The 25,215-nt window shown below is 40.2% G+C and overlaps 1 protein-coding gene across 1 annotated transcript in view; it reads left to right on the top strand.

The window, feature by feature from the left end:
* COA5 (cytochrome c oxidase assembly factor 5) overlaps positions 1-24,157 on the top strand; it is a 34,501-nt gene extending 10,344 nt beyond the window's left edge. Inside the window, 2 exon segments of the mRNA NM_001195024.2 lie at positions 21,456-21,539; positions 23,632-24,157. Of these exon segments, the coding sequence (NP_001181953.1) occupies positions 21,456-21,539; positions 23,632-23,673 (126 nt within the window). The 3' untranslated portion in view covers positions 23,674-24,157.
* Positions 24,158-25,215: the final 1,058 nt, after the last annotated feature.

Raw genomic sequence — 25,215 nt, 5'->3', positions numbered from 1 at the left:
AAGAGAGTTCCAGAAAAACATCTATCTCTGCTTTATTGACTATGCCAAAGCCTTTGACTGTGTGGATCACAAGAAACTGTGGAAAATTCTGAAAGAGATGGGAATACCAGACCACCTGACCTGCCTCTTGAGAAATCTGTATGCAGGTCAGGAAGCAACAGTTAGAACTGGACATGGAACAACAGACTGGTTCCAAATAGGAAAAGGAGTACGTCAAGGCTGTATATTATCACCCTGCTTATTTAACTTATATGCAGAGTACATCATGAGAAACGCTGGACTGGAAGAAACACAAGCTGGAATCAAGATTGCCGGGAGAAATATCAATCACCTCAGATACACAGATGACACCACCCTTATGGCAGAAAGTGAAGAGGAACTCAAAAGCTTCTTGGTGAAAGTGAAAGTGGAGAGTGAAAAAGTTGGCTTAAAGCTCAACATTCAGAAAATGAAGATCATGGCATCTGGTCCCATCACTTCATGGGAAATAGATGGGGAAACAGTGGAAACAGTGTTAGACTTTATTTTTGGGGGCTCCAAAATCACTGCAGATGGTGACTGCAGCCATGAAATTAAAAGACGCTTACTCCTTGGAAGGAAAGTTATGACCAACCTAGATAGCATATTCATAAGCAGAGACATTACTTTGCCAGCAAAGGTCCGTCTAGTCAAGGCTATGGTTTTTCCTGTGGTCATGTATGGATGTGAGAGTTGGACTGTGAAGAAGGCTGAGCGCCGAAGAATTGATGCTTTTGAACTGTGGTGTTGGAGAAGACTCTTGAGAGTCCCTTGGACTGCAAGGAGATCCAACCAGTCCATTCTGAAGGAGATCAGCCCTGGGATTTCTTTGGAGGGAATGATGCTAAAGCTGAAACTCCAGTACTTTGGCCACTTCATGCGAAGAGTTGACTCATTGGAAAAGACTCTGATGCTGGGAGGGATTGGGGGCAGGAGGAGATGGGGACAACAGGATGAGATGGCTGGATGGCATCACTGACTCGATGGACGTGAGTCTGAGTGAACTCCGGGAGTTGGTGAAGGACAGGGAGGCCTGGCGTGCTGTGATTCATGAGGTCGCAAAGAGTCGGACGCGACTGAACTGAACTGAATGGGACTAGATGCCATGATCTTAGTTTTTCAAATGTTGAGTTTTAAGCCAGCTTTTTCATTCTCCTCTTTCACCCTCATCAAGAGGCTCTTTAGTTCCTCTTCACTTTCTCCCTAGAGTGGTATCATCTGTATATCTGAAATTGTTGATATTTCTCCTAGCAATCTTGATTCCAGCTTGTGCTTCATTCAGCCTGGCATTTCGTATGATGTACTGTGCATAGAAGTTAAATAAGCAGAGTGACAGTATACAGCCTTGTTGTATTCCTTAACCAATTTTGAACCAGTGTGTTGTTCCATGTCCAGTTCTGTTTTTTTTTAATTTATTTTTTAATTGAAGTATAATTGCTTTACAGAATTTTGTTGTTTTCTGCCAAATATCAACATGAATCAGCCATAGGTATACATATGTCCCCACCCTCTTGAACCTTCCTGCCATTTCCCTCCCCATCCCACCCCTCTAGGCTGTTACAGAATCCCTGTTTGAGTTCCCTGAGTCATATAGCAAATTACTGTTGGCATTCTATTGTACATATGGTAATGTAAGTTTCCATGTTACTCTCTCCATACATCTCACCCTCTCCTTCCTCTCCCCACGCCTTGTGTCCATAAGTCTGTTCTCTATGTCTGTTTTTCCATTGCTGCCCTGTAAATAAGTTAATCGGTATCATCTTTCTAGATTCCATATATATGCCTTCAGTTCAGTTCAGTTCAGTCACTCAGTCGTGTCCGACTCTTTGCGACCCCATGAATCGCAGCACGCCAGGCCTCCCTGTCCTTCACCAACTCCCGGAGTTCACTCAGACTCACGTCCATCGAGTCAGTGATGCCATCCAGCCATCTCATCCTCTGTCGTCCCCTTCTCCTCCTGCCCCCAATCCCTCCCAGCATCAGAGTCTTTTCCAATGGTCAACTCTTCGCATGAGGTGGCCAAAGTACTTGGAGTTTCAGCTTTAGCATCATTCCTTCCAAAGAAATCCCAGGGCTGATCTCCTTCAGAATGGACTGGTTGGATCTCCTTGCAGTCCAAGGGACTCTCAAGAGTCTTCTCCAACACCACAGTTCAAAAGCATCAATTCTTTGGCACTCAGCTTTCTTCACAGTCCAACTCTCACATCCATACATGACCACACGAAAAACCATAGCCTTGTGTTTCTGACTTAACTTCACTCTGTATAATAGGCCCTAGTTTCATCCACCTCAGAACTGACTCAGATATGTGTGTTTTTACGGCTGAATAATACTCCGTTGTGTGTATGTACCACAGCGTCTTTACTCAGTCATCTGTCTGTGGACATCTAGGTTGCTTCCATGTTCTAGTTATTGTAAATAGTGCTGCAGGGAACGCTGGGGCACACACACGTTGGTGTCTTTTTCAGTTTTGGTTTCCTTAGAGTGTATGTCTAGTAGTGGGATTGCTGGGTCATACATTGGTTCTATTCCTCATTTGTTAAGGACTCTATACCATCTTCGATAGTGGCTGTATCAATTTACATTCCCACCAGCAGTGCATGAGGGTTCCCTTTTCTCCACACCCTTTCCAGAATTTATTGTTTATAGACTTTTGGATGATGGCCATTCTGACTAGTATGAGGTAATATCTCATTGTGGTTTTGATTTGCATGTCTCTAATAATGAGTGATGTTGAGCATCTTTTCATGTGTTTGTTAGTCATCTGTATGTCTTTGGAGAAATGTCTGTTTAGGTCTTTTCCCCACTTTTTGATTGGGTTGTTTGTTTTTCTGGCATTGAGTTGTATGAGCTGCTTGTATATTTTGGAAATTAATCCTTTGTCAGTTGTTTGATTTGCTATTGCTTTCTCCCTTTCTAAGGGTTGTCTTTTCACCTGTTATAGTTTCCTTTGCTGTGAATAAAGCTTTTACGATTCATTAGATCCCACTTGTTTTGGTTTTTATTTCCATTACTCTAGGAGGTGGGTCAGAGGATCTTGTTTTGGTTTATGTCATCGAGTGTTCTGCCTGTGTTTTCCTCTAAGAGTTGTATAGATTCTGATCTTACATTTGGGTCTTTAATCCATTTTGAGTTTATCTTTGTGTTTGGTGTTAGGAAGTGTTCTAATTTCATTCTTTTACATGTAGCTGTCCAGTTTTCCCAGCACCATTTATTGAAGAGGCTGTCTTTGCCCCATTGTATATTCTTGCCTCCTTTGTCAAAAATAAGGTACCCATAGGTGCATGGGTTTAATCTCTGGGGTCTCTGTCTTGTTTCATTGGTCTGTATTTCTGTTTTTGTGCCAGTACCATACTGTCTTAGCTTTGTAGTATATTCTGAAGTGCGGAAGGTTGATTCCTCCAGGTCCTTTCATTTTTCTTAAGACTGCCTTGGCTATTTGGGGTCTTTTGTGTTTCCATATGAATTGTGATATTTTTTGTTCTAGTTCTGTGAAAAATACCATTGGTGTTTTGATAGGGATTGTGTTGAATCTGTAGATTGCATTTGGTAGTGTAGTCATTTTCACAATATTGACTCTTCCAACCCAGGAACATGGACTGTCTCTCCATCTGTTTATGTCATCCCGTTTCTTTCATCGGTGTCTTATAATTTTCCGTACGCAGTTCTTTTGTCTCCTGCTGCTGCTGCTGCTGCTGCTGCTGCTGCTAAGTCGATTCAGTCGTGTCTGACTCTGTGCGACCCCATAGACGGCAGCCCACCAGGCTCCTCTGTCCCTGGGATTCTCCAGGCAAGAACACTGGAGTGGGTTGCCATTTCCTTCTCCATTTGTCTCCTTAGGTAGGTTTATTCCTAGATATTTTATTCTTTTTGTTGTAGTGGTGAATGATATTGAGTCCTTAATTTCTCTTTCTGATTTTTTTTGTTGTTGTTAGTATAGGGGAAAGCAAGTGATTTCTGTGTATTGATTTTGTATCCTGTGACTTTACTAAATTCACTGATTAGCTCTAGTAATTTTCTGATAGTATCTTCAGGGTTTTCTGCATATAGTAGTATCATGTCATCTGCAAACAGTGAGTTTTATTTCTTCTCTTCCGATCTGAATTCCCTTTATTTCTTTTTTTTTTTCTCTGATTGTCATTGATAGGACTTCTAAAACTATGTTGAATAGTAGTGGTAAGAGTGGAACCCCTTGTTTTGTTACTGATCTTGGAATGCTTTCTGTGTTTCACCATTGAGAATAATGTTTGCTATGGACTTAAGCCACTCCAGTGCTCTTGCCTGGAGAATCCCAGGGACAGTGGAGCCTGGCGGGCTGCCGTCTATGGGGTTGCACAGAGTCGGACACGACTGAAGCAACTTAGCATGGGCTTATCATATATGGCCTTTACTAAGTTGAGGTAGGTTCTTCTCTGCCCATTTTGTGAAGAGTTTTTATCATAAATGGGTGCTGAATTTTATCAAAGGCCTTTTCTGCATCTATTGAGATTATCATATGGTTTTTATTTTTCAGTTTGTTAATATGGTGTATCACATTGATTTGCATATATTGAAGAATCCTTGCATCCCTGGAATAAACCCGACTTGATCATGGTGTATGAGCTTTTTAATGTGTTATTGAATTCTGTTTCCTAGAGATTTGTTGAGGAGTGTTGCATCTATGTTCATCAGTTATATTGGCCTATAATTTTCTTTTTTTTATGTTGTCTTTGCCTGGTTTTAGTATCAGGGTGATGGTGGCCTCGTAGAATATTTTTGGATATGTTCCTTCCTTTGCAGTTTTTTGAAAGAGTTTTAGAAGGATAGGCATTAGCTCTTGTCTAAATGTTTGATAGAATTCACCTGTGAAAGCATCTGGCTATGGGCTTTTGTTTTTTGAGAGGTTTTTGATCACAATTTTGATTTCAGTGCTTGTAATTGGGTGGTTCATAATTTGTATTTCTTCCTGGTTCAATCTTGTAAGATTAAACTTTTCTAAAAACCTGTCCATTTCGTCCAGGTTGTCCATTTTATTGCCATATAGTTACTCATAATAGTGTTTTATAATCCTTTGTATTTCTGCGTTGTCTGTTGTAACCTCTCCTTCTTCTTTTCTCATTTTGTTGATTTGATTCCTCTTTTTTTCTTGATGAGTCCGGCTGAAGGTTTATCAATTTTGTTTATCTTCTCGAAGAACCAGCTTTTAGTTTTATTCATCTTTACTATTTTTTCTTAAATTTCTTCTTCATTTATTTCTGCTCTGATCTTTATGATTTCTTTCCTTCTGCTAATTTTGGTTTTTGTTGTTGTTCTTTTTCTGTTTCCAGTTTTAGGTGTAAAGTTAAGTTGTCTGTTCAATGTTTTTCTTGTTTCTCGAGGTAGGGGTGTATTGTATAAACTTCCCTCTTAGAACTGCTTTTGCTGCATCCCATAGGTTTTGAGTTACCATGTTTTTATTTTCATTTGTTTCTAGGAGTTTTTTTATTTGCCTTTTGATTTCTTCAGTAACCTGTTCATTATTTAGAAATGTATTGTTTACTCTCCATGTGTTTGTGTTTTTAGTTATTTTCTTGTAATTGATATCTAGTCTTAAATTTACTGAGGCTTGACTTGTGACCCAAGATGTGGTCTATCCTGGAGAATGCTCCGTGTGCACTTGAGAAGAAAGTGTATTCTTCTGCATTTGAATGGAATGTCCTGAAGATATCAATGAGATCGACCTGGTCTAATATGTCATTTAAGGCTTGTGTTTCCTTATTAATTTTCCGGTTTAATGATCTGTCCATTGGTGTAAGTGGGGTGTTAAAGTCTCCTACTGTTATGTGTTACTGTCAGTTTCTCCTTTTATGTCTATTTGTGTTTGTCTTATGTATTGAGGTGCTCCTGTATTGGGTGCATAGATATTTACAATTTTTATGTCTTCCTTTTGGATTGATACCTTGATCATTATGTAGTGTCCTTTCTTATCTCTTGTAATATTCTTTACTTTTAGGTCTGTTTTGTCGGATACGAGGATTGCTTCCCTAGCTTTCTTTTGATTTCCATTTGCATGGAGTATATTTTTCGATCCTCTTCCTTTCAGTTGTATGTGTGTTTGGGTCTGAAGTGGGTTTCTTGTAGGCAGCATATATATGGTCTTGAATGTATCCATTCAGCCAGTCTGTGTCTTTTGCTAGGAGCATTTAATCCATTTATGTTCCAAGTAATTATTGATATATACATTCTAACTGCCATTTTCTTAATTGTTTGGGGTTTGTTTTTGTAGATCTTTTTCTTCTCTTGTACTTCCTGTCTATATAAGTCCTTTTAACATTTGTTGTAATGTTGGTTTGGTGGTACTAAATTATCTTAACTTTTCCTTGTCTGTAAGGTTTTTGGTTTTGCTATCAATTTTGAATGAGATCCTTGTTGGGTAGAGTAATCTTGGTTGTAGATTTTTCCCTTTCAGTACTTTAAATATATCACTTTTGGACTGCAGATTTTCTGCTGAAAGATCAGCTGTTAAAGGTGTGGGATTTCCTTTGTATGTTACTTGTTGCTTTTCCCTTGCTGCTTTAAACATTCTTTCTTTGTGTTTAATCTTTGTTAGTTTGATTAGAATCTGTCTTGGCGTGTTTCTCCTTTTATCCTGAATGGAACTCTTGCATTTCTTGGACTTGATTGATTATTTTGTCTTCCATGTTGGGGAAATTTTCAACTAGACTCTCTTAAAAAATTTTCTCATACCCTTCCTTTTTCTTTTCTTCTTCTGGAATCCCTGTAATTCGAATGTTGGTGTGTTTAATATTGTCCCAGCGGTCTCTGAGACTATCCTCAATTATTTTCATTCCTTTTACTTTATTCTGCCCTTTGGCAGTTATTTCCACCCTTCTATCTTCCAGGTCACTTGGCTGTCCTTCCGGCTCAGGTATTCTGCTATTGATTCCTTCTGGAGTATTTTTAATTTCAGTTAATTGTGTTGTTTGTTTCTGTATGTTGATTCTTTATTTCTTCTAGGTCTTTGTTAATTGATTCTTGCATTTTCTGTATTTTACTTTTGAGGTTTGGATCATCTTTACTGTCATTATCCTGAATTCTTTTTCAGGTAGTTTGCCTACTTCCTGTTCATTTATTTGGACTTGTGTGTTTCTAGGTTGTTTTTTCATTTACACAGTATTTCTCTTTCTTATTTTCTTTCTTTTTTTTTTTTTTAACTTATTGTGATTGAGGTGTCTGTTTCTGAGACTTGGAGGTTGAGTTCTTTCTTCCTCTCGGTTTCTGCCCTCCTGAGGTCGGTCTGGTGGTTTGTATAAGTTTTGTGCAGGGTGTGGCATGTGCTTGTGTTCTGGTAGAGGGAGTGAGTTGTCCCCCCTACCCCCTGGCAGGGCTGAGTGAGATGATAGTTCTGTCTGCTGATGATTGGGTTTGTGTTTTTGTCTTGTTTGTTGTTTGGATGAGGTGTCCTGCCCAGGGTTCTGTTGGCAGTTGGGTGATGCTGGGTCTTGTATACACGTGGTAGCTTTGTGGAGGTTCATTATTTGATACTCCCTAGGGTCACAAGTTCTCTGGTAGTCTAGGGTCTTGGAGTCAGCGCTCCCACTCCAAAGGCTCAGGGCTTGATCACTTGATGGGAATGGAGATTCCACAGGTAGTTTGTTATGACATTAAATGAGATTAAAACAAATAACACAAAAACGAGAAACAAAAGACACACCACAGACAAATGTCAGTTACATAATCAGGCAGTTGATAACTAAAATAATGGAATATACGTACATAAATATACACCCATAAGCAAAGCCAAACGGTCCAAAAAAAAATAAAGTACAATGGATTGACCCGTGAACAGAGAAAACCAAAAATAATATCCATCAGTTAAGAACAAAACTAACCTAAAGCACAAACTGGAAAACAAAACTAAAGCAAGGTGCCAACTGGGGAATAAAGCAACAAAAACAAAACAAACACATACGGTGAGAAAAAGAAAGAGAATAGAAATGCAGGGTTAAATAGAGGTAGACGAAGAAGACATATTAAAGATTAACTGCAGTGGGAAAAGAACAGTAGGAAAAGCAAACAAAGGAATACGTGTAGGAAAAAATAGTAGTATTTTAAAATTTAAAAGCTGAAAGTAAAGAAAGGAAAAGGATAGGAAATAAAAGAAGAGAAAAGAAAACCCCACAGAACCATGAAAGGCCAATGTAGAGGCAGAAGTATGTAACAGAAATAAAAAGTGTGATTTAAAAAAGTTTATAAAGCTAAATAGATTTAATAGTGCTAATAAAGTCAAAAGATACAATAGCAGGTGAAAAAGAAAAAAAAATCCAGAAGTAACCACAGAACAGTCAAAATATAAGAATAATAAATGTCTTTCTTGAGTCTCTGCCGTCAGCATCCTTTCCCTTGTTGGGAGTCACAGTCCTCCTTGCCTCCCTAGAATGCACTCCAGCACTGGGCTGGTGTCTGGGTCTGCTGTGGGGGCAGCTCAGACTCTAATCTGGTCCTACTCCTGTGTGTTCTTGCCTCTAATGGCCACAGCTGTCAGAACGCACATGCATTTTCTTTTGTGAGAGTTCTCAAAGTCCTTTTATATATTCTATAGATACAGAGTCTGCGTAGTTGATTGTATGGATTTAATCCACAGTTTGTACAGCTAGTGGGAAGGTTTTGGGTCCTCTTCCTTAGCCATGGTGCCCTGGTTTCAGTTGGGTTTTATCTCCACCTCTGCATGTGGGTCATCTTAGAGGGCTCCCTGGCTTGGGTCCTTTTCTGTAGCTCCTCAAGTCAGGCACATAAAGGGATTCCCCTGGCACATAAAGGGACTTCCCTCCCTTGTTTCCTGACTCAAGAGCTTGAAGGGCCAGTGTCTCTCTTGTTCAGCTACTGGTGTTGGCATGTGGCGAGAGAGATGCTATGGTGATGGCTCCATCCCCTACACATGACTGAGCTTATTGCGTTCCCTCAGTGTCTGGTTTTCCTCCACAGGCTTTTCCCACCACAATCTCCTCACCTCCCCTCGGGCTGTCTCCCCACAGTCAACAGAAATCCTCTCCCTGGAATTGCTCTACAATCCCTGTGCTCCAGCTCCCAGCCACTGAGCCTTCTAGGAGACCTGTCTGGGATGTGTATAGCTGCAGCAAGGATTGTCTGTGCGATTCTTATTCCATTTAGACTGTCACAGATCAGCTGCTTCACTCTCAGCATCAAATGTTTCTCCTCTGACCCAAAGAGTTGTCCTGTGTGGGGATCAGACCCTTGCTTCGGTTCCCCCACCCACCGAGGGCAGGTCCAGTCCTGCTAACTCTCCTAACTCTCCTGTTCCCCTTCCTTCCTTCGTCCCGCCGAGTTTTGCGTGGTTCTGTGTATCTTTCCCACTGGCGGGCACTCCTGCCCACTCTCAGCTGGTGCTCTGCACACGCTTCTGTGTCTGAAGGTGCGTTCCTGATGTGTCCATGGAGAGAGATGCACTCCACGTCCACCTCCGCCTCCGCCATCTTTTTCTCCCTTTGGCTGGTTCTAGCTGTTGCTTCCTGACCTGCATACAGGTTTCTTAGGAGACAGCAGAAGACAGGTAAGGGGATTTGGTATTCCCATCGCTTTAATAATTTTCCACAGTTTGTTGTGATCCACACAGTCAAAGGTTTATCATAGTCAATGAAGCAGAAGTAGATGTTTTTCTGGAATCCCCTTGCTTTATGATCCAATGAATGTTGGCAGTTTGATCTCTGGTTCCTTTTCTAAACCCAGCTTGTACATCTTGAAGTTCTCGGTTCATGTAGTGCTGAAGCCTAGCTTGAAGGATTTTGAGCATAGCCTTACTAGCTAGTGAATTGAGTGCAGTTGCTTGGTAGTTTGAACATTTTTTGTCATTGCCTTTCTTTGGTATTGGAATGAAAACTGATCTTTCCCCATCCTTTGCCCATTGCTGAGTTTTCCAAGTTTGCTGACATATTGAGTGCAGCACTTTAATAGCATCATCTTTTAAGATTTTAAATAGCTCAGCTGGAATTCCATCACCTCCTCTAGCTTTTGTTTGTTTGTTCTTTGCTTATGTTTTTATTTTTAAAAAATTAATTTATTTTAATTGGAGGATAATTACAGTATTGTGATGGTTTTTGCCATACATCAACATGAATTGGCCATAGACATACATATGTCCACCCCATCCTGAATCCCCTTCTCACCTCCCTCCCCACCCTGTCCCTCTAGGTGTCCCAGAGCGCCAGCTTTGGGTGCTCTGCTTCGTGCATCAAACTTGCACTAGTCCTCTGTTTTACATATGGTGATATGTACGTTTCAATGCTATTCTCTCAAGTCATCCCATTCTCGCCTTCTCCCACTGAGTCCAAAAGTCTGTTCTTTACATCTTTCTCCTTTGTTGCCCTGCAGGTAGGATTGTTGGTACCATCTTTCTAAATGCCATATATATGTGTTAATATACAATATTTGTCTCTTTCTGATATACTTCACTCTGTATGATCGACTCCAGCTTCATCCACCTCATTAGAACTGACTCAAATGCATTAGTTTTTATAACTGAGTAATATTCCATTGTGTATATGTACTACAACTTCTTATCTATTCATCTGCCAATGGACATCTAGGTTGCTTCCATGTCTTAGCTATTGTAAACAGTGCTGCAGTGAACACTGGGGTACTTGTGTCTCCTTCAGTTCTGGTTTCCTTGGGGTTTATGCCCAGCAGTGAGATTGCTGGGTTGCATGGCAATTCTGTTCTTGGCTTTTGAGGAATCTCCACACTGTTCTCCACCAACAGTGTAAGAGGGTTCCCTTTTCTCCATATCCTCTACAGCATTTATTGTTTGTAGACTTTTTGATGATAGCCATTCTGACCAGTGTGAGATAATACCTCATTGTGTTTTTGATTTGCAGTTCTCTAATGATGAGAAATGTCAAGCATCTTTTCATGTGTTTACTAGCCATCTGTATGTCTTCTTGGAGAAACGTCTGTTTAGGTCTTCTGCCCACTTTCTGATTGGGTTGTTCATTTTTCTCGTATTGAGCTGCTAAATATATTTTGGAGACTAGTCCTGTGTCAGTTGTTTCATTTGCTGTTGCTTTCTCCCATTCTGAGGGCTGTCTTTTCACCCTGTTCATAGTCTCCTTCATTGTGCAAAAGGTTTTACGTTTAATTAGGTCCCATTTGTTTGTTCATTTTTTTATTTCCATTACTCTGGGAGGTGGGTCAGAGAGTGTTCTGTTTTTGTCTGCGAGTTGTATAGTTGCCGGTCTTGCATCTAGACCTTCAGTCCATCTTGGGTTTATTTTTGTGTGTGGTGGTAGCACCCGTCCTAGTGTCATTCTTCTAAGCACAGCTGACCAGTTTTCCCAGCACCACTGGTTGAAGAGACTGTCTTTTCTCCATTGTATATTTTTGCTTCCTTTGTCAAAGATAGGGTGTCCATAGGTATGGATATGTCTCTGAACTTTCTATTTTGTTCCGTTGATCTGTATTTCTGTCTTTGTGCCAGTACTGTCTTGATGACTGTAGCTTTGTAGTATAGTCTGAAGTTGGGAAAGTTGATTCTGGTTCCATTCTTCTTTCTCAAGATTGCTTTGGCTATTTTGGATCTTTTGTAGCTCATACAAATTGTGAAATTATTGGTTTTAATTTTGTGGAAAATACCATTGGTAGTTTGATAGGATTGCATTGACTCTATAGATTGCTTTGGGTAGTATATTCATTTTCACTATATCAATTCTTCCAATCCAAGAATGTGGTATTTCTCCGTCTATTTGTGTTATCTTTGATTTTTTTCATCAGTGTTTTACAGTGTCTGTATGTCTAAATATTTTATTCTTTTCATTGCAATGGTGAATGGGATTGTTTCCTTAATTTTTCTTTCTGTTTTCATTGTTGGTATATAGGAATGCAAGGGATTTCTGTGTATTCATTTTATATCTTTTGAATTTACTACATTCATTGATTAGCTCTAGTTATTTCCTGCTGGCATCTTTGGGGTTTTCTGTGTAGAGAATCACGTCATCTGTGTGAGACATTTACTTCTACTTTTCCATCCTGGATTCCTTTTACTTCTTTTTCTTCTCTGATTGCTGTGGCTAGGATTTCCAAAGCTATGTTGAGTAGCAGTAGTGAGAGTGGGCACCCTTGTCTTGTTCCTGATTTTCGAGGAAATGCTTTCAAGTTTTAGCCATTGAAGATAATGTTTGCTGTGGGTTTGTTGTATGTGGCTTTTATTATCTTGAGGTATGTCCCTTCTATGCCTACTTTCTGGAGAATTTTTTATCATAAATGAGTTTTGAATTTTGTAAAAGGCTTTCTCTGCATCTGGGGAAATAATCATATGGTTTTTATCTTTCAATTTGTTGATATGGTGTATCACATCAATTGATTTGTGAATATTGAAGAGTTCTTACATCCTTGGACTAAAGCCCACTTGATCATGATGTATTATCTTTTTAATATGTCATTGGATTCTGTTTGCCAGAATCTGCTGAGGATTTTTGCACCTGTGTTCATCAGTGATATTGGCCTGTAGTTTACTTTTTGTGCATGTGGCATCTTCATCTGATTCTGCTATCAGAGTGATTCATGTGCCCTTGTAGGATGAGTTTGGAAGTTTTCCTTCCTCTGCAATTTTCTGGAAGAGTTTGAGTAGGATAGGTATTAGCTCTTCTTGAAATTTTTGGCAGAATTCACCCATGAAACCATCTGGTCCTGGGCTTTTGTTTGTTGGAAGATTTTTGATTATAGTTCTTTTTTCCATGCTTGTGAATTTCTGTTTCTTCCTGGTTGAGTTTTGGAAGGTTATACTTTTCCAAGAATTTGTTCATTTCTTCCAAGTTGTCCATTTTATTGGCATACAGTTGCTCATAGTAGTTTATGTTTGTTTGTATCTGTGTGTTGTCTGTTGTAATTTCTCCATTTTCATTTCTAATTTTATTGGTTTGAGTCATCTCCCTCTTTTGTATCTTGATGTGTTTGGCTAACAGTTTGTCTGTTTGGTTTATCTTCTCAATATCTTTTTCATTTATTTCTGCTGATTTTTATGATTTCTTCCCTTCTGCTGACTTTGGGTTTTTATTGTTCTTTTTCTAGTTGCTTTAGGTATAAGGTTAGGTGGTTTGTTTGATTTTCTCTTGTTTCTTGAGGCAGGCTTGTATTGCTGTGAACCTCCCTCTTAGCACTGCTTTACTGTAGAGTCCATAGTCCTGGGTTGTTGTGTTTTCATTGTCATTTGTTCCTATGCATATTTTGACTTCCTTTTTCATTTCTTCAGTGATCTGTTGGTAACTCAGAAGCGTGTTGTTTAGCCTCCATATGTTTGTGTTTTCTTACAGTTTTTTTTTCCTGTAGTTGATATCTAATCTTACAGTATTATGATCAGAAAAAGTTCTTGAAATGATTTCAGTTTTTTAATACTCACCAAGGCTTGATTTGTGGCCCAAGATGTGATCTGTCCTGGAGAATGTTCCATGCACATTTGAGAAAAAAGTGGAATCCATTGTTTTGGGGTGAAATGTCCTGCAGATCAATTAGGTCTGTGTGGTCCAATGTATCATTTAAGCTTGTTAGTTTTCTGTCTGGATGATCTGTCCGTTGGTGTGAGTGGGATATTAAAGCCCCCCAATATTTTTGTGTTACTGTCACTTTCCCCTTTAATAGTTGTTAGAATTTGCCTTATGTATTGAGATGTTCCTATGTTGGGTGCATATATATTTATAATTGCCTTAAATTGTGCATAGAGGATAATGGGGGAAGGGGTGGAGTCATGCAAGGACAGCAGCTCCTGGTCCTAATCGAAGCCAGGCTTTCAAACTTATCATATGCAAAAGTTCAGGTGAATTACATCATCTTCTGGCCAGGAGGTCTGTTAACATTTTAAGAAACTTATCTTTCTCTAAAGGTGATTATTCCAAAGTCAGGCACCAGCCTCTAAATAAGCATTGGACAAAGCTGCATTCCTATAGGGCAAAGGTGAGGTGGGCTCAATCAAGAAAAGAATTAACTCAAGGGTCCCAGGTTACAAACATTGAGGCTACTACTTACATTTCTATACACCCATTATATCAATCAATACACTGCCAAGGACACAGTAGGTAGGGAGTATGGAGACTTAGAAGCAAACATTGGCCCAATAAGTGAAAAACCCTTCACCAATACAATTTCTAATCAATCTTTTAACTACTCAAAGGAATCTGTGTTTAGACAGTTTAGAACATCTCCTGCCTCTCACAGTTGGGAGGCTCTGAACAATCACATGTGGCCGGAAAAACCTATTCTGGCAGGCTAGAGGATTTCCAAAGGAGTTTGTAGGTTGAAACACTGTCACACCCAGGAATTATTAACTGGAGCTGTAAGCTAACTCTTTTTTCAGAGAGAGGTAGAGGGGGATAGCCCCCCGTAAAGTCAGAGGTGTAGGTGAGAGCACAAAGCAGAAAGTAGGCAGACTCTGGTTTTGGGGGTAGATGCTCGAGAATTTCCAGGGAGACTCCTGAGGCTTGATCCTGCCTTTGCGTATGCCAAGCCTCCTTCCTCATGACCTTTGCCATGGGCAGAGCTCGCTCCCCGCATCTCTTATAACAGTTTTTATTTTGAAGTATTTTATCTGATATGAGAATTGCTACTCCAGCTTTCTTTTGGTCTCCATTTGCATGAGATATCTTTTCCATCCCCTCACTTTCAGTCTGTATGTGTCCCTTGGTTTGAGGTGAGTCTCTTGTAGGCAGCATTATATAGGGGTCTTGTTTTTGTATCCATTTGGCCAGTCTTTGTCTTTGGTTGGAGCATTTAACCTATGTATGTTTATGGTAATTATTGATAAGCATGATCCCATTACCATTTACTTTATTGTTTTATAAACCTTTTCCATGTTTCCTGTCAAGAGAAAATCTTTTAGCATTTGTTGAAGTGCTGATTTGGTGGTGCTGAATTCTGTTAGCTTTTGCTTGTCTGTAAAGCTTTTGATTTCTTCTTTAAATCTGACTGAGATCTTTGTTGGGTCGAGTAATCTTGGTTGCTTTTTCCTTTCATCACTTAAATATATCCTGCCATTTGTTTCTGGCCTGCAGAGTTCCTGTTGAAAGATCGATTGCTATCCTTATGAGGATCCCCTTGTGTGTTATTTGTTGCTTTTCCCTTGCTGCTTTTAACATTTATTATTTGTGTTTAATTTTTGTTAGTTTGATTACTATGTGTCTTGGTGTGTTTCTCCTTGGGTTTATCCTGTATGAGACTCTGTTCTTGGACTTGGGTGGCTATTTCCTTCCCCATTTTAGGTAAGTTTTTGACTGTTATCTCCAGTACTTTATCATATCCTTTCCTTTTATTGTCTTCTGGAATGCCTATGATTTGAATGTTGGGGCACTTAACATTGTCCCAGAGGTCTCTGTGGCTGTCCTCATTTCTTTCTAGTCTTTGTTCTTTTTGTGCGCTGTTTCATTCATTTATACCATTCTATCCGCCAGCTCACTTATCCTTTCTTCTGCCTCAATTACTTTACTGTTGGTTCCCTCCAGAGTATTTTTCATCTCAGTTATTACATTGTTCATTACTGATTGGCTGTTCTTTATTCCTTCTAGGTGCTTGTTAAACATTTCTTAGTCTTCTCAATCTGTGTCTCTAGTCTGTTTATCTGTATCTCCATTTTGTTTTCAAGATTTTGTATCATCTTTACTATCATCATTCTGAATTCTTTTTCAGGTAGACTTCCTATTTCTTCATCTTTGGTTTGGTTTGGTGGTTTTTTTCATATTCTTTGACCTGCTGGGTATTTCTTTGCCTTTTCATTTTATTTAGTGTGCTGTGTTTACGGTCTGCTTTCTGCATGCTGGAGGGGCATAGTTCCTCTCAATTGTGGAGTCTGCTGCCTGTGGGTTGGGTTGGCCCAGTGGCTTGTGAAGGTCTCCTGGTTGGGGAACTTGTGTCTGTTTCCTGGTGAATGGAGCTGGATGTTGTCTCTCTGGAGGGCAGTACAGTGTCCAGTAGTGAGTTTATGGGTTTGGTATACCTTTGGGCAGCCTTCTCATTTTTTTAATGTTCAGTGTCGTGTTCCTGCTTTGCTGGAGGATTAGTGTGGGGTGTCTTGCACTGGAGGTTGCTGGCTCTTGGGTGGAGCTTGATCTCAGTGTAGTATGGAGGTTTTGGGATAGGCCTTTATCTATTAATGTTCCCCGGGGTCAGGAGTTTTGTTATGGTCCAAAGTTCTGGAGTTGAGCCTCCTGCCTCTGGGTTTCGGTCCCCACCTTTTACAGTAGCATCAAGATTCCAACCACACAGCACAGAAGATAAAACCACTAGGTTAATGGTGAAACAACTCTCCACAGCCGGAAACAAAGAGATTCACAGAGTTATACAGAAAAGAGAAGAGGGAGAAAGCAGATAGAGGTGATCAGGAGAAAAGGGAGAGTCAAAAGGGAAGGGACCAATCAAGCCAGTAATGAAATCCCTAAGTGAAAATGGATACTGAAAATCAGACTCTTAAAGATACAAAATTAATAACAAGAGCCCAAAAAGCAAAAGTTAAAAAACTAAAGTAAAAATTAGACTCTCAAAAGTACAATATACAAAAAGCCAGAGTCAAACATAAAAATAAACAATGTGGAATTTATTTAAAAAGTAAGTTTTTTTAAAGAAAGATATAAGTAGGCTATTAAAAAGTTAAAGGAGTACTAAAGAAGCATATTAGGACAATTTGAGGGGAAAAAGCAAAGGAAGGGGAAAAAAGAGGGAAAAAAAGATAAAATAATAATAACAAATTAAAAGGAATTTAAAAACTAACAAAAACTTTAAAAATAATAACAAGAAAAACATATCAGAAATGTCTCTGGAGCTGTTGTGGGTAGTGTGGGGTCAGTTCAGTGTCAGATTTTCCCTTGTTCCAGCTCGTGCTTGTTCTCAAAGTCTGCGGTTGCCCCTCAAATGTACCGTCGCAGCTTAACTGCAGGGTTTTAATCTGTTGCACCTGCCGGTTCTGGAGCGGTCCCCCCTCCTTTTCATTGCTTAGGTTGGCCTCCTCTGTTTGCAGGTCTCTCTTCAGTGTCTAATTTCTGCCCTGACATGAGAGGGTGAAAATGCCCACTAATTTGGGTGCACTTGCTCAGCTGTGCTTTGGAGGGGGAGGGGCACTGCTAACAAAACACTCATGTGTGGGGAGCACTTGCAGTGGATGGACCACACGGGGGCTGCCACAGCGCAAGGCAGCATGTGCCTCCCAAGTCCAAGCTGCTCAGGCTCCCGGGTTGCACTGTGAGGGCACAGTCCCAGTGGGCTGTGCATTTCCTCAGGGGAGCTGGTCTCAGGCTGTGACACTGCTGGCAGATGGGAACCATCCAGGATCCCAGGAAGACGTGGTTAGCGGTTGGCAGCCTGCTCAGTGCTTGCTGGGAAACATGGTCCCTGGGGCTGAGATTGCAGTGGTCCCTTGCCTTTCACCTCTGGCTGTCCTACACCTGTCTCTCTGCCTCCAGGGAGAGCCACAAACAGCAGCTCCCCTTTGATATTTGCAGGGGTGCGACTCTTTGCTCTGTGAGTGCACCAGGGGTCATGGTGCGGCATTAGAGCCTTCCCTAGGGAAAGGTCCCTTGCTTTTCTTTGTTTCTCTGGCCTTCCCACGGTTTGGGTTTTCCCCATTTTGTCTGTGCTGTGTCACATTGGTCCCCTCATTGAGTCCTCTTGGCATTCAACCCTGGCCTTTTCCCTAAGGACCGACTGCAGCACGCACCTCTGCACCCAGCCCCACTCACTGTGGGCAGTTGCAAGCCTGGGAGCTGCTTCTTGGCTGGTAATTGCCTTTCAGCAGGATTTCTGTGGTGATTTTTTATGCTGCCTCTGAGATTCCAAAGCTCCCCACTGATCCCACCTATGAGAGGGTTTCCTGTTGTGTGGAAACTTCTCGACTCCCTCCCCAGGACGAGTCTCCGTCCGAAAATCCTTGCTCTCCCTTTTCATCTTTATCCTTTGTGCTACATAATTTTAGAGAAATTGGTATCTGGGGTCCTCTGCCAACACTCAGAAGTTGTTTAGTGGAAGTTGCTCCACACGCAGATGATATTTTGATGTATTTGTAGGGGAGAAAGTGGTCTCCCCCTCCTCTTCCTCTGCCATCTTGGAACTGCTTCCCTCCTCTAGCTTTGTTGGTAGGCCGACTTGACTTCACACTCCAGGATATCTGGCTCTTAAGTGAGTGACTACACCATCATGGTTTTCTGGGTCATTAACACCTTGTTGGTGCAGTTCTGCTGTGTATTCTTGCTACCTCCTCTTAATCTCTTCTGCTTCTGTTAGGTCTTTAGCGTGCAGTTCTGCTGTGTATTCTTGCTACCTCCTCTTAATCTCTTCTGCTTCTTTTAGGTCTTTAGCATTTCTGTCCTTTATTGTGCCCATCCTTGCATGAAATGTGCTCTTGATATCTCCAATTTTATTGATGAGATCCCTAGTTTTTCCCATTCTGTTATTTTCCTCTCTTTCTTTGCATCATTCATTTAAGAATCTAGTAGGCAGATCTAATCCCCTGAAGTATTTGTCACCTCCACTGTATAATCATAAGGGATTTGATTTAGGTAATACCTGAATGGTCTAGTGTTTTTCCCTACTTTCTTCAGTTTAAGCCTGAATCTTCCAGTAAGGAGCTTATGATGTGAGCTAGGTAAGGGCTAAAATTTAGTACTATTTCAGTAGGTAAACATTCTGTTATCTCCATTAACTTTGTTCATAGAAATGCTTCTTAAGACCCACTGGACTCCAAGATACTCCAAGATGTCTGGCTCTGAGTGAGTGACCACACCACTGTGGTTATCTGGGTCATAAAGACCTTTTCTGTATAGTTCTTCCACATGTTCTTTCCACCCTTTCTTAATCTCTTCTGCTTCTGTTAAGTTGTTATTATAACATTTTATAGGAGGCAGTGACCAAAACTATCCAAAAGAAAAAATAATGCTGAAAAGGAAAAGTTCAGTTCAGTTGCTCAGTTGTGTCCGACTCTTTCAACCCCATGGACCACAGCATGCCAGGTCTCCCTGTCCATCACCAACTCCCAGAGTTTACCCAAACTCATGTCCATTGAGTCGGTGATGCCATCCAACCATCTCATCCTCTGTCGTCCCCTTCTCCCACTGCCTTCAGTCTTTCCCAGCATCAGGGTCTTTTCAAATGCTTCAGCTCTTTGCACCAGATGGCTGAAGTATTGGAGTTTCAGCTTCAACATCAGTCCTTCCAATGAACACTCAGGACTGATCTCCTTTAGGATGGACTGGGTGGATCTCCTTGCAGTCCAAGGGACTCTCAAGAGTCTTCTCCAACGCCACAGTTCAAAAGCATCAATTCTCTAGCGCTCAGCTTTCTTTATAGTCCAACTCTCACATCCATACATAACCACAGGAAAAGCCATAGGCTTGACTAGACGGACCTTTGTTGGCAAAGTAATGTCTCTGCTTTTTAATATGCTGTCTAGGTTGGTCATAACTTTTCTTCCAAGGAGTAAGCGTCTTTTAATTTCATGGCTGCAGTCACCATCTGCAGTGATTTTGGACCCCCAAAAAATAAAGTCAGCCACTATTTCCCCATCTATTTGCCATAAAGTGATGGGACTGGATGCCATGATCTTTGTTTTCTGAATGTTGAGCTATGGCCAACTTTTTCACTGTCCTCTCACTTTCATCAAGAGGCTCTTTAGTTCTTCTTCACTTTCTGCCATAAGGGTGGTGTCATCTGCATATCTGAGGTTTTTGATATTTCTCCTGGCAATCTTGATTCTAGCTTCTGCTTCTTCCAGTCCAGCGTTTCTCATGATGTACTCTGCATATAAGTTAAATAAGCAGGGTGACAATAAACAGCCTTGACGTATTCCTTTCCCGATTTGGAACCAGTCTGTTCCATGTCTAGTTCAAACTGTTGCTTCCTGACCTGCATACAGATTTCTCAAGAGGCAGGTCAGGTGGTCTGGTATTCCCGTCTCTTTCAGAATTTTCCAGAGTTTCTTGTGATCCACACAGTCAAAGGCTTTGGCATAGTCAATAAAGCAGAAATAGATGTTTTTCTGGAACACTCTTGCTTTTTTGATGATCCAGCGGATATTGGCTATTTGATCTCTGGTTCCTCTGCCTTTCCTAAAACCAGCTGGAACATCTGGAATTTCACGCTTCACATACTGCTGAAACCTGGCTTGGAGAATTTTGAGCATTACTTTACTAGCGTGTGAGAATAAGTGCAATTGTGTGGTAGTTTGAGCGTTCTTTGGCATTGCCTTTCTTCAGTTTAAATCTGAATTTGGCAATAAGGAGTTCATGATCTGAGCCACTGTCAGCTGTGTCTTGGGTGGCGCTACACGGCAGGGCTTAGTTTCATTGAGTTAGACAAGACTGTGGTCCATGTGGTCAGATTGGCTAGTTGTCTGTGATTGTGGTTTCAGTCTGTCTGCCCTCTGATGCCCTCTCTCAGCGTCTGCCGTCTTACTGGGGTTTCTCTTACCTTGGACGTGGGGTAGCTCCTCTCGGCCACACCAGCGCCGCGCAGCCACCCTTGCTGCAAGTAGGTGTCTGAAAAACCGGTGGTTGTCTGGGATTTACCTGCTAAAATACTGCTAAATTTTAGCTCTTACTACTTTTCACAGTTACTTTATCAAGTGTGATTTTTAAAGTCTTATTATTTTGTTAAGATCAGAAATAGCACTAATCTTATAGCAGTACCTGCTTCTGAACTTCAACAATATCCTGTCTTGTTGGCAGAAAGGGAATGGTTCAATCTAATTTTCTTAAGCTCTTATGAGCTTTCACTGCTTAAAGACAAGTTAATTACACATTGCGCCCAGGAAGATCTTCCCTCACCAGTGTATATAATTTTGTTTAAAATTTCACTTTCCTTTTCCAATTCTTAGTGAGCTTCTCAGAATAGAGAACTTGACTGTGAAGGTAAGGGGTGGGAAAAGCAAAGGTGTGTTCCAGGTAGACTTGCTTGTATAAAAAGATAATGCGATTGGAGACTTTAAAGCGACTTGATCCTGGCTTCCAGGACAGACACCTCCCCTTTGCTCCCACAGTGTGGCTGAAGTCTCACCTGCGTGCTCTCCCGCCTCTGCCGCTGTGTCACACACACTGTCCTCCCTGTCTTCAGGGCTCCTTGAGGGTCTAAGTTCGGAAAACACTGAAGAAACCCCATTACTACTTTCACCTCCACTCTCTTCCTTTTTTACACAGAAGGAGCTAGAGATGTCAGTTTCTAGATTTTTATACAAACATTTTAAAGAAAAGTGTCCCATGGAAACCAGTGTTTTCAAGAATTCAAGGGTATCCTTAAAGTACCCCCAAATTATTTTACACATTTCTTATTTTATCTTTTTCTCCTTAGGTACCAACAGTTAAAATGATTTATGAATTATTTATTATATAAATTACTGTTTTCTCCTTTTGCTTAGCTTAAAAAAAAAAAAAAAAAACACTGGACAGTTACTTTGTACTTTGTGAGAAATTTTCCCTTTTATTTATATTGTTTTTGTGTCATAGGAAGGAAAATCCCCTCGGCAGTGTCTGAAGGAAGGAAACTGCAAAGCTTTGAAATACTCATTTTTTGAGTGTAAAAGATCAATGGTAAGTGGCTAAAGATTTTTAAAAGCTTATGCTCAAAATTAGCTCTGTAGAGTCAAATATGTTAGTGACTTAGTAATTATAAATAGGTTGCAGTGGTGTCACTTGGAAAAAAAGATGTACTTTTTTCTCACCCAGTGAATTAATGTGAGGTTCATGGAAACCCACAGCTGATTGTTCTATTATGCTGACCACAGTAGCTGAACTTCATGAATTTCTAAAAACGAGTTAAGACCATGGTCTTGGCAAGTATAAATGGAAAAGAGTTGATGTTGGTCACTGTATTTGGGTCATTTGGCGATTGCACAGCCATAATGCGGGATCTAAAGGGTGTGTACTGCTCCTTACATGTTGATGTGATTGGAAAAAATGTTGGCATCTGTGTTTGAATCTGTAGTGATGAACTGTGGAGAGACAGCCTAAAGGACATTACAAATCTCATCTTTGATTCAAAGATTCACAAAGGTCTTTGGAATAGAAACCAGGAGCCTTGTGTTTGTGAAAAGAAAATAAGAAATCACAAAAATGAACATCCCTTTAAAAACAGCAGTAACTTTAACTTGAACATGCTCTCGATTGGTCAGCAGCACTTAAATCCCTTTCCTTTTGTTGATAGGAGAAGCAGAGCGTATAGGATATTATGATCTGGGAGGCCAGAGAAAAACTTTGCTAACTAATCAGATCCAGGGAGGTGTAAAGTGAGATTAAAATTGGCAATGCTTTCTCAAGTGACACAGTTCTTTGCCATATTTTCCTGTCATTTAATGTAGGAAAAGAGGATTTTCTTGCCTTCTCCCACACAGTTTTGTTACCCTTGTAAAATGCAAGCCTTTAGACCTTTCAAAGAATGTTAAATCATGTTTATATAATTGAGAAGTCATAAAGAACAGTTAGTGTAGGAGGCAATGAAGTGTCCTTATTAATCACAATGACTGGATTTGTAATAAACTCCCTGTTAATTCCTATCCTGAAACTCAGGCTTTGATCTCCAAAGAACATTAAGAAATCAGAACATATAAAGCTTTTCCACAGTTTTATCTGCCTTCTGCAGACATTTGTAATAATCTTGAGTAAAAAAAAGTTAACATGCTTCTGACCATTTCTAAATATCAGTACGAGGCAGAACTTGACTCACACTTTGACTCTAGAAGGAGCAGTATTAGGAACCTTATAGCAGATTTAAGAGATCCTTGCAACCTTTCTTCAAGACTAGGACGCACTGGTAGTCCTCCAGTGTGAGGAATAACTGTTGCAACTTCGGTTGGTCAAAACCTGAAATAAAATGATTTAAATTGTGCTGGTAATTTTGCTTATTATTTCAAACAATGGGTATGTAACTCAGAGTGAAGGTAAAATGGTCAGTTTGAATCGGCTGTGCCCTCCTAATAGTAGCATCTCATCATCCTGATCATGACTCTCGTTTGAAGATTACTTGGTTTTTGAAAGTGTGGCTCTTAGCTACTGTATCTGATGCTCAGATGAAGAGATAGTGGTCTGTCCCACGCTGGCTGTGTTGTCCTCATTAACAGGGTTTAGCTCTAAACTAATTCATTCCTCTGGGATTTCTGTGGAATGGTATTGACTGCAGTTCTGCCTTCTGTACTGACTAGGACCCTCCATCCTGTGGCCTCACTTAAGAAGTGGCCTTACTGGGAGGCTTAAGTGAAAGAATATGCAGTTGACCTATGAGTAGTAATTTAAGGGTTTGTAATCTCAAAATGGCTGTGTGTTACATATATTTCAAGGCTCTTTTCTCAGTTACTATTTAAAGATTCTAAAAACACTTGAATATTAACCCAAATAAAGCTTAATCAGAAAGTCAGCTTTGTTAGAAGAATAATGTATATTGAGTGTACTCCAGAAAAAAAGATGAATGTAAGTTGGACTTAAGAATTCTTACTGTGACCGTGAATGGAACTCTTGTTTCTAACGCCTTCTTTCCCTCTTTGTTATTTTTTCCTCCCCCGAGCTGGGACAGTCGCCTTTTTGATTATGCTGGAGGCTGGTTTACTCCTCTCATGTAGTGACACCTGTTACCAAAACTGTGTTTGATTATGGTGTCCAAAATGTGATTTACTTGTGTATTTATTTTCAGTTGGATGCCAGATCAAGATTCAGGGGAAGAAAAGGATATTGATACTACTATGTTGAAACCAAGATGGATACAAGAAAGGACTCTGGTCATTAATCCAGAGAAGCCAAAATAAGAAACATACTTTTTGTTACATCTGTTCAGGTGGACCAGTTTTTTCCTCCATGAAACAAGAAAATGGATGAGTTCTGGTTTTCAGTAGGTATAAATGATTCCCTTGTTCTAAGTTATTCTTAGAATAAAAATTCAACTGAATAGTTATGAGCTGAGAACATAATAGATGTGTTTTAAGAATTGTTCTGAAGCACAGGGAATGGAAAGATTGTTAGTTTCCAACTTGACTTCTCTACTAGATGACACAAATTTCTGCATCCTTTGTCAGTACTGTGGAGGCCAGGGATGGGACTGTGAAAATCAACATGCAGCCTGATGAGAAGATAATCCGTCTGGAAAGTTTAGGGTAAAACTTTCTTTTATTCAGATTGTACTATTTAGTTCTAAAATAAATTGTGTTTGACTGCTTGGTGAAGAAATGCTTCCCCTGCACTGATTCATTCAGTAACAACCTCAAAACGTTAATGCCACTCATTAGGCAAAGCTGGATCCAAATCTGGGACTATGCTGCCAGGCCTTCTGGCCTCCTCTCCTGAGTGTTTTTCTGTTTCCTGACTTCATTTTTAGGCTGGCCCTCTCTCCATAATGGGGAAGAGGCCAGTGTCCCCCCAAAGCACACATCCTTAAAGTCTGTGATCCCAAAAGAAGAAAGATAACCTCCTTTTCTGGGGTCCACTAATCAGATTCCACAAAAGAACTGTTGTCTTCTCTGGAACAACTGCCTTTGAATTGGACCAGTCCCTGTGGGAAAAGGGACAGGACCCCATGATCTTGGCCAGGGCTGGGTCTTAGGCACTGTATTTGGTAATTCATGTCAGAATCACCTTGGTTGAGTGGTGGGCCTTTATCCTAAAAGGAAAGGATTCAGAGCAAACTGAAACAGCAGGTGTTGACGTTAGAAGGCAAGACTGAAAATTATGAAATACTTGAAAAAGTTTACAATCACAGTGATTTTATTCCAGTCACATAATACAGTAGAGCCAGATATGAATCCAAGTTTCTAGTTTTATTTTCAGGATTGAAGAATGATGGAAGAGCCGTTGCTTCTTCATAGATCTGCAGTTCACTGGAGTTAGAACAATCAAGGTATTTTATAGCTCTTTGCTTTCTTAAAAGTTCACCTAAGGTGAAAATTCTGTTATCAGCACTGGTCCTTGCTGCAGAACATCACTGAGGTCTATTTTATATATTATTCATTGGTAAAAAGAAAATGATAGATTTTTTTCAATAAATTTTTGTATATATCTGTTTAAGTGCCACAACTTTTATTAAAGGTTAAGTTTGTTAAGAAACTCAAATTATGTTATAGAGCCCTATCTTTTCTTAGCTACAGCTTTTTTGAGAGCTTCACTGGGAGAAATTCAAATACCTTAAAATTCACTCTTAAAGTAAAGATTCAGCTTTTTTTTCTCTTAGTAGTCACAGAGTCATGAACCCATCACCACTGTCCAATTCCAGAGCATTTACACCGCT

The sequence above is a fragment of the Bos taurus genome, chromosome 11 (genome assembly GCF_002263795.3).
Source record: "Bos taurus isolate L1 Dominette 01449 registration number 42190680 breed Hereford chromosome 11, ARS-UCD2.0, whole genome shotgun sequence".
Taxonomy (NCBI): Eukaryota; Metazoa; Chordata; class Mammalia; order Artiodactyla; family Bovidae; genus Bos; species Bos taurus.
The sequence above is the reverse complement of the archived record's forward strand: the minus strand, read 5'-3'. Positions and strand labels throughout refer to the sequence as shown.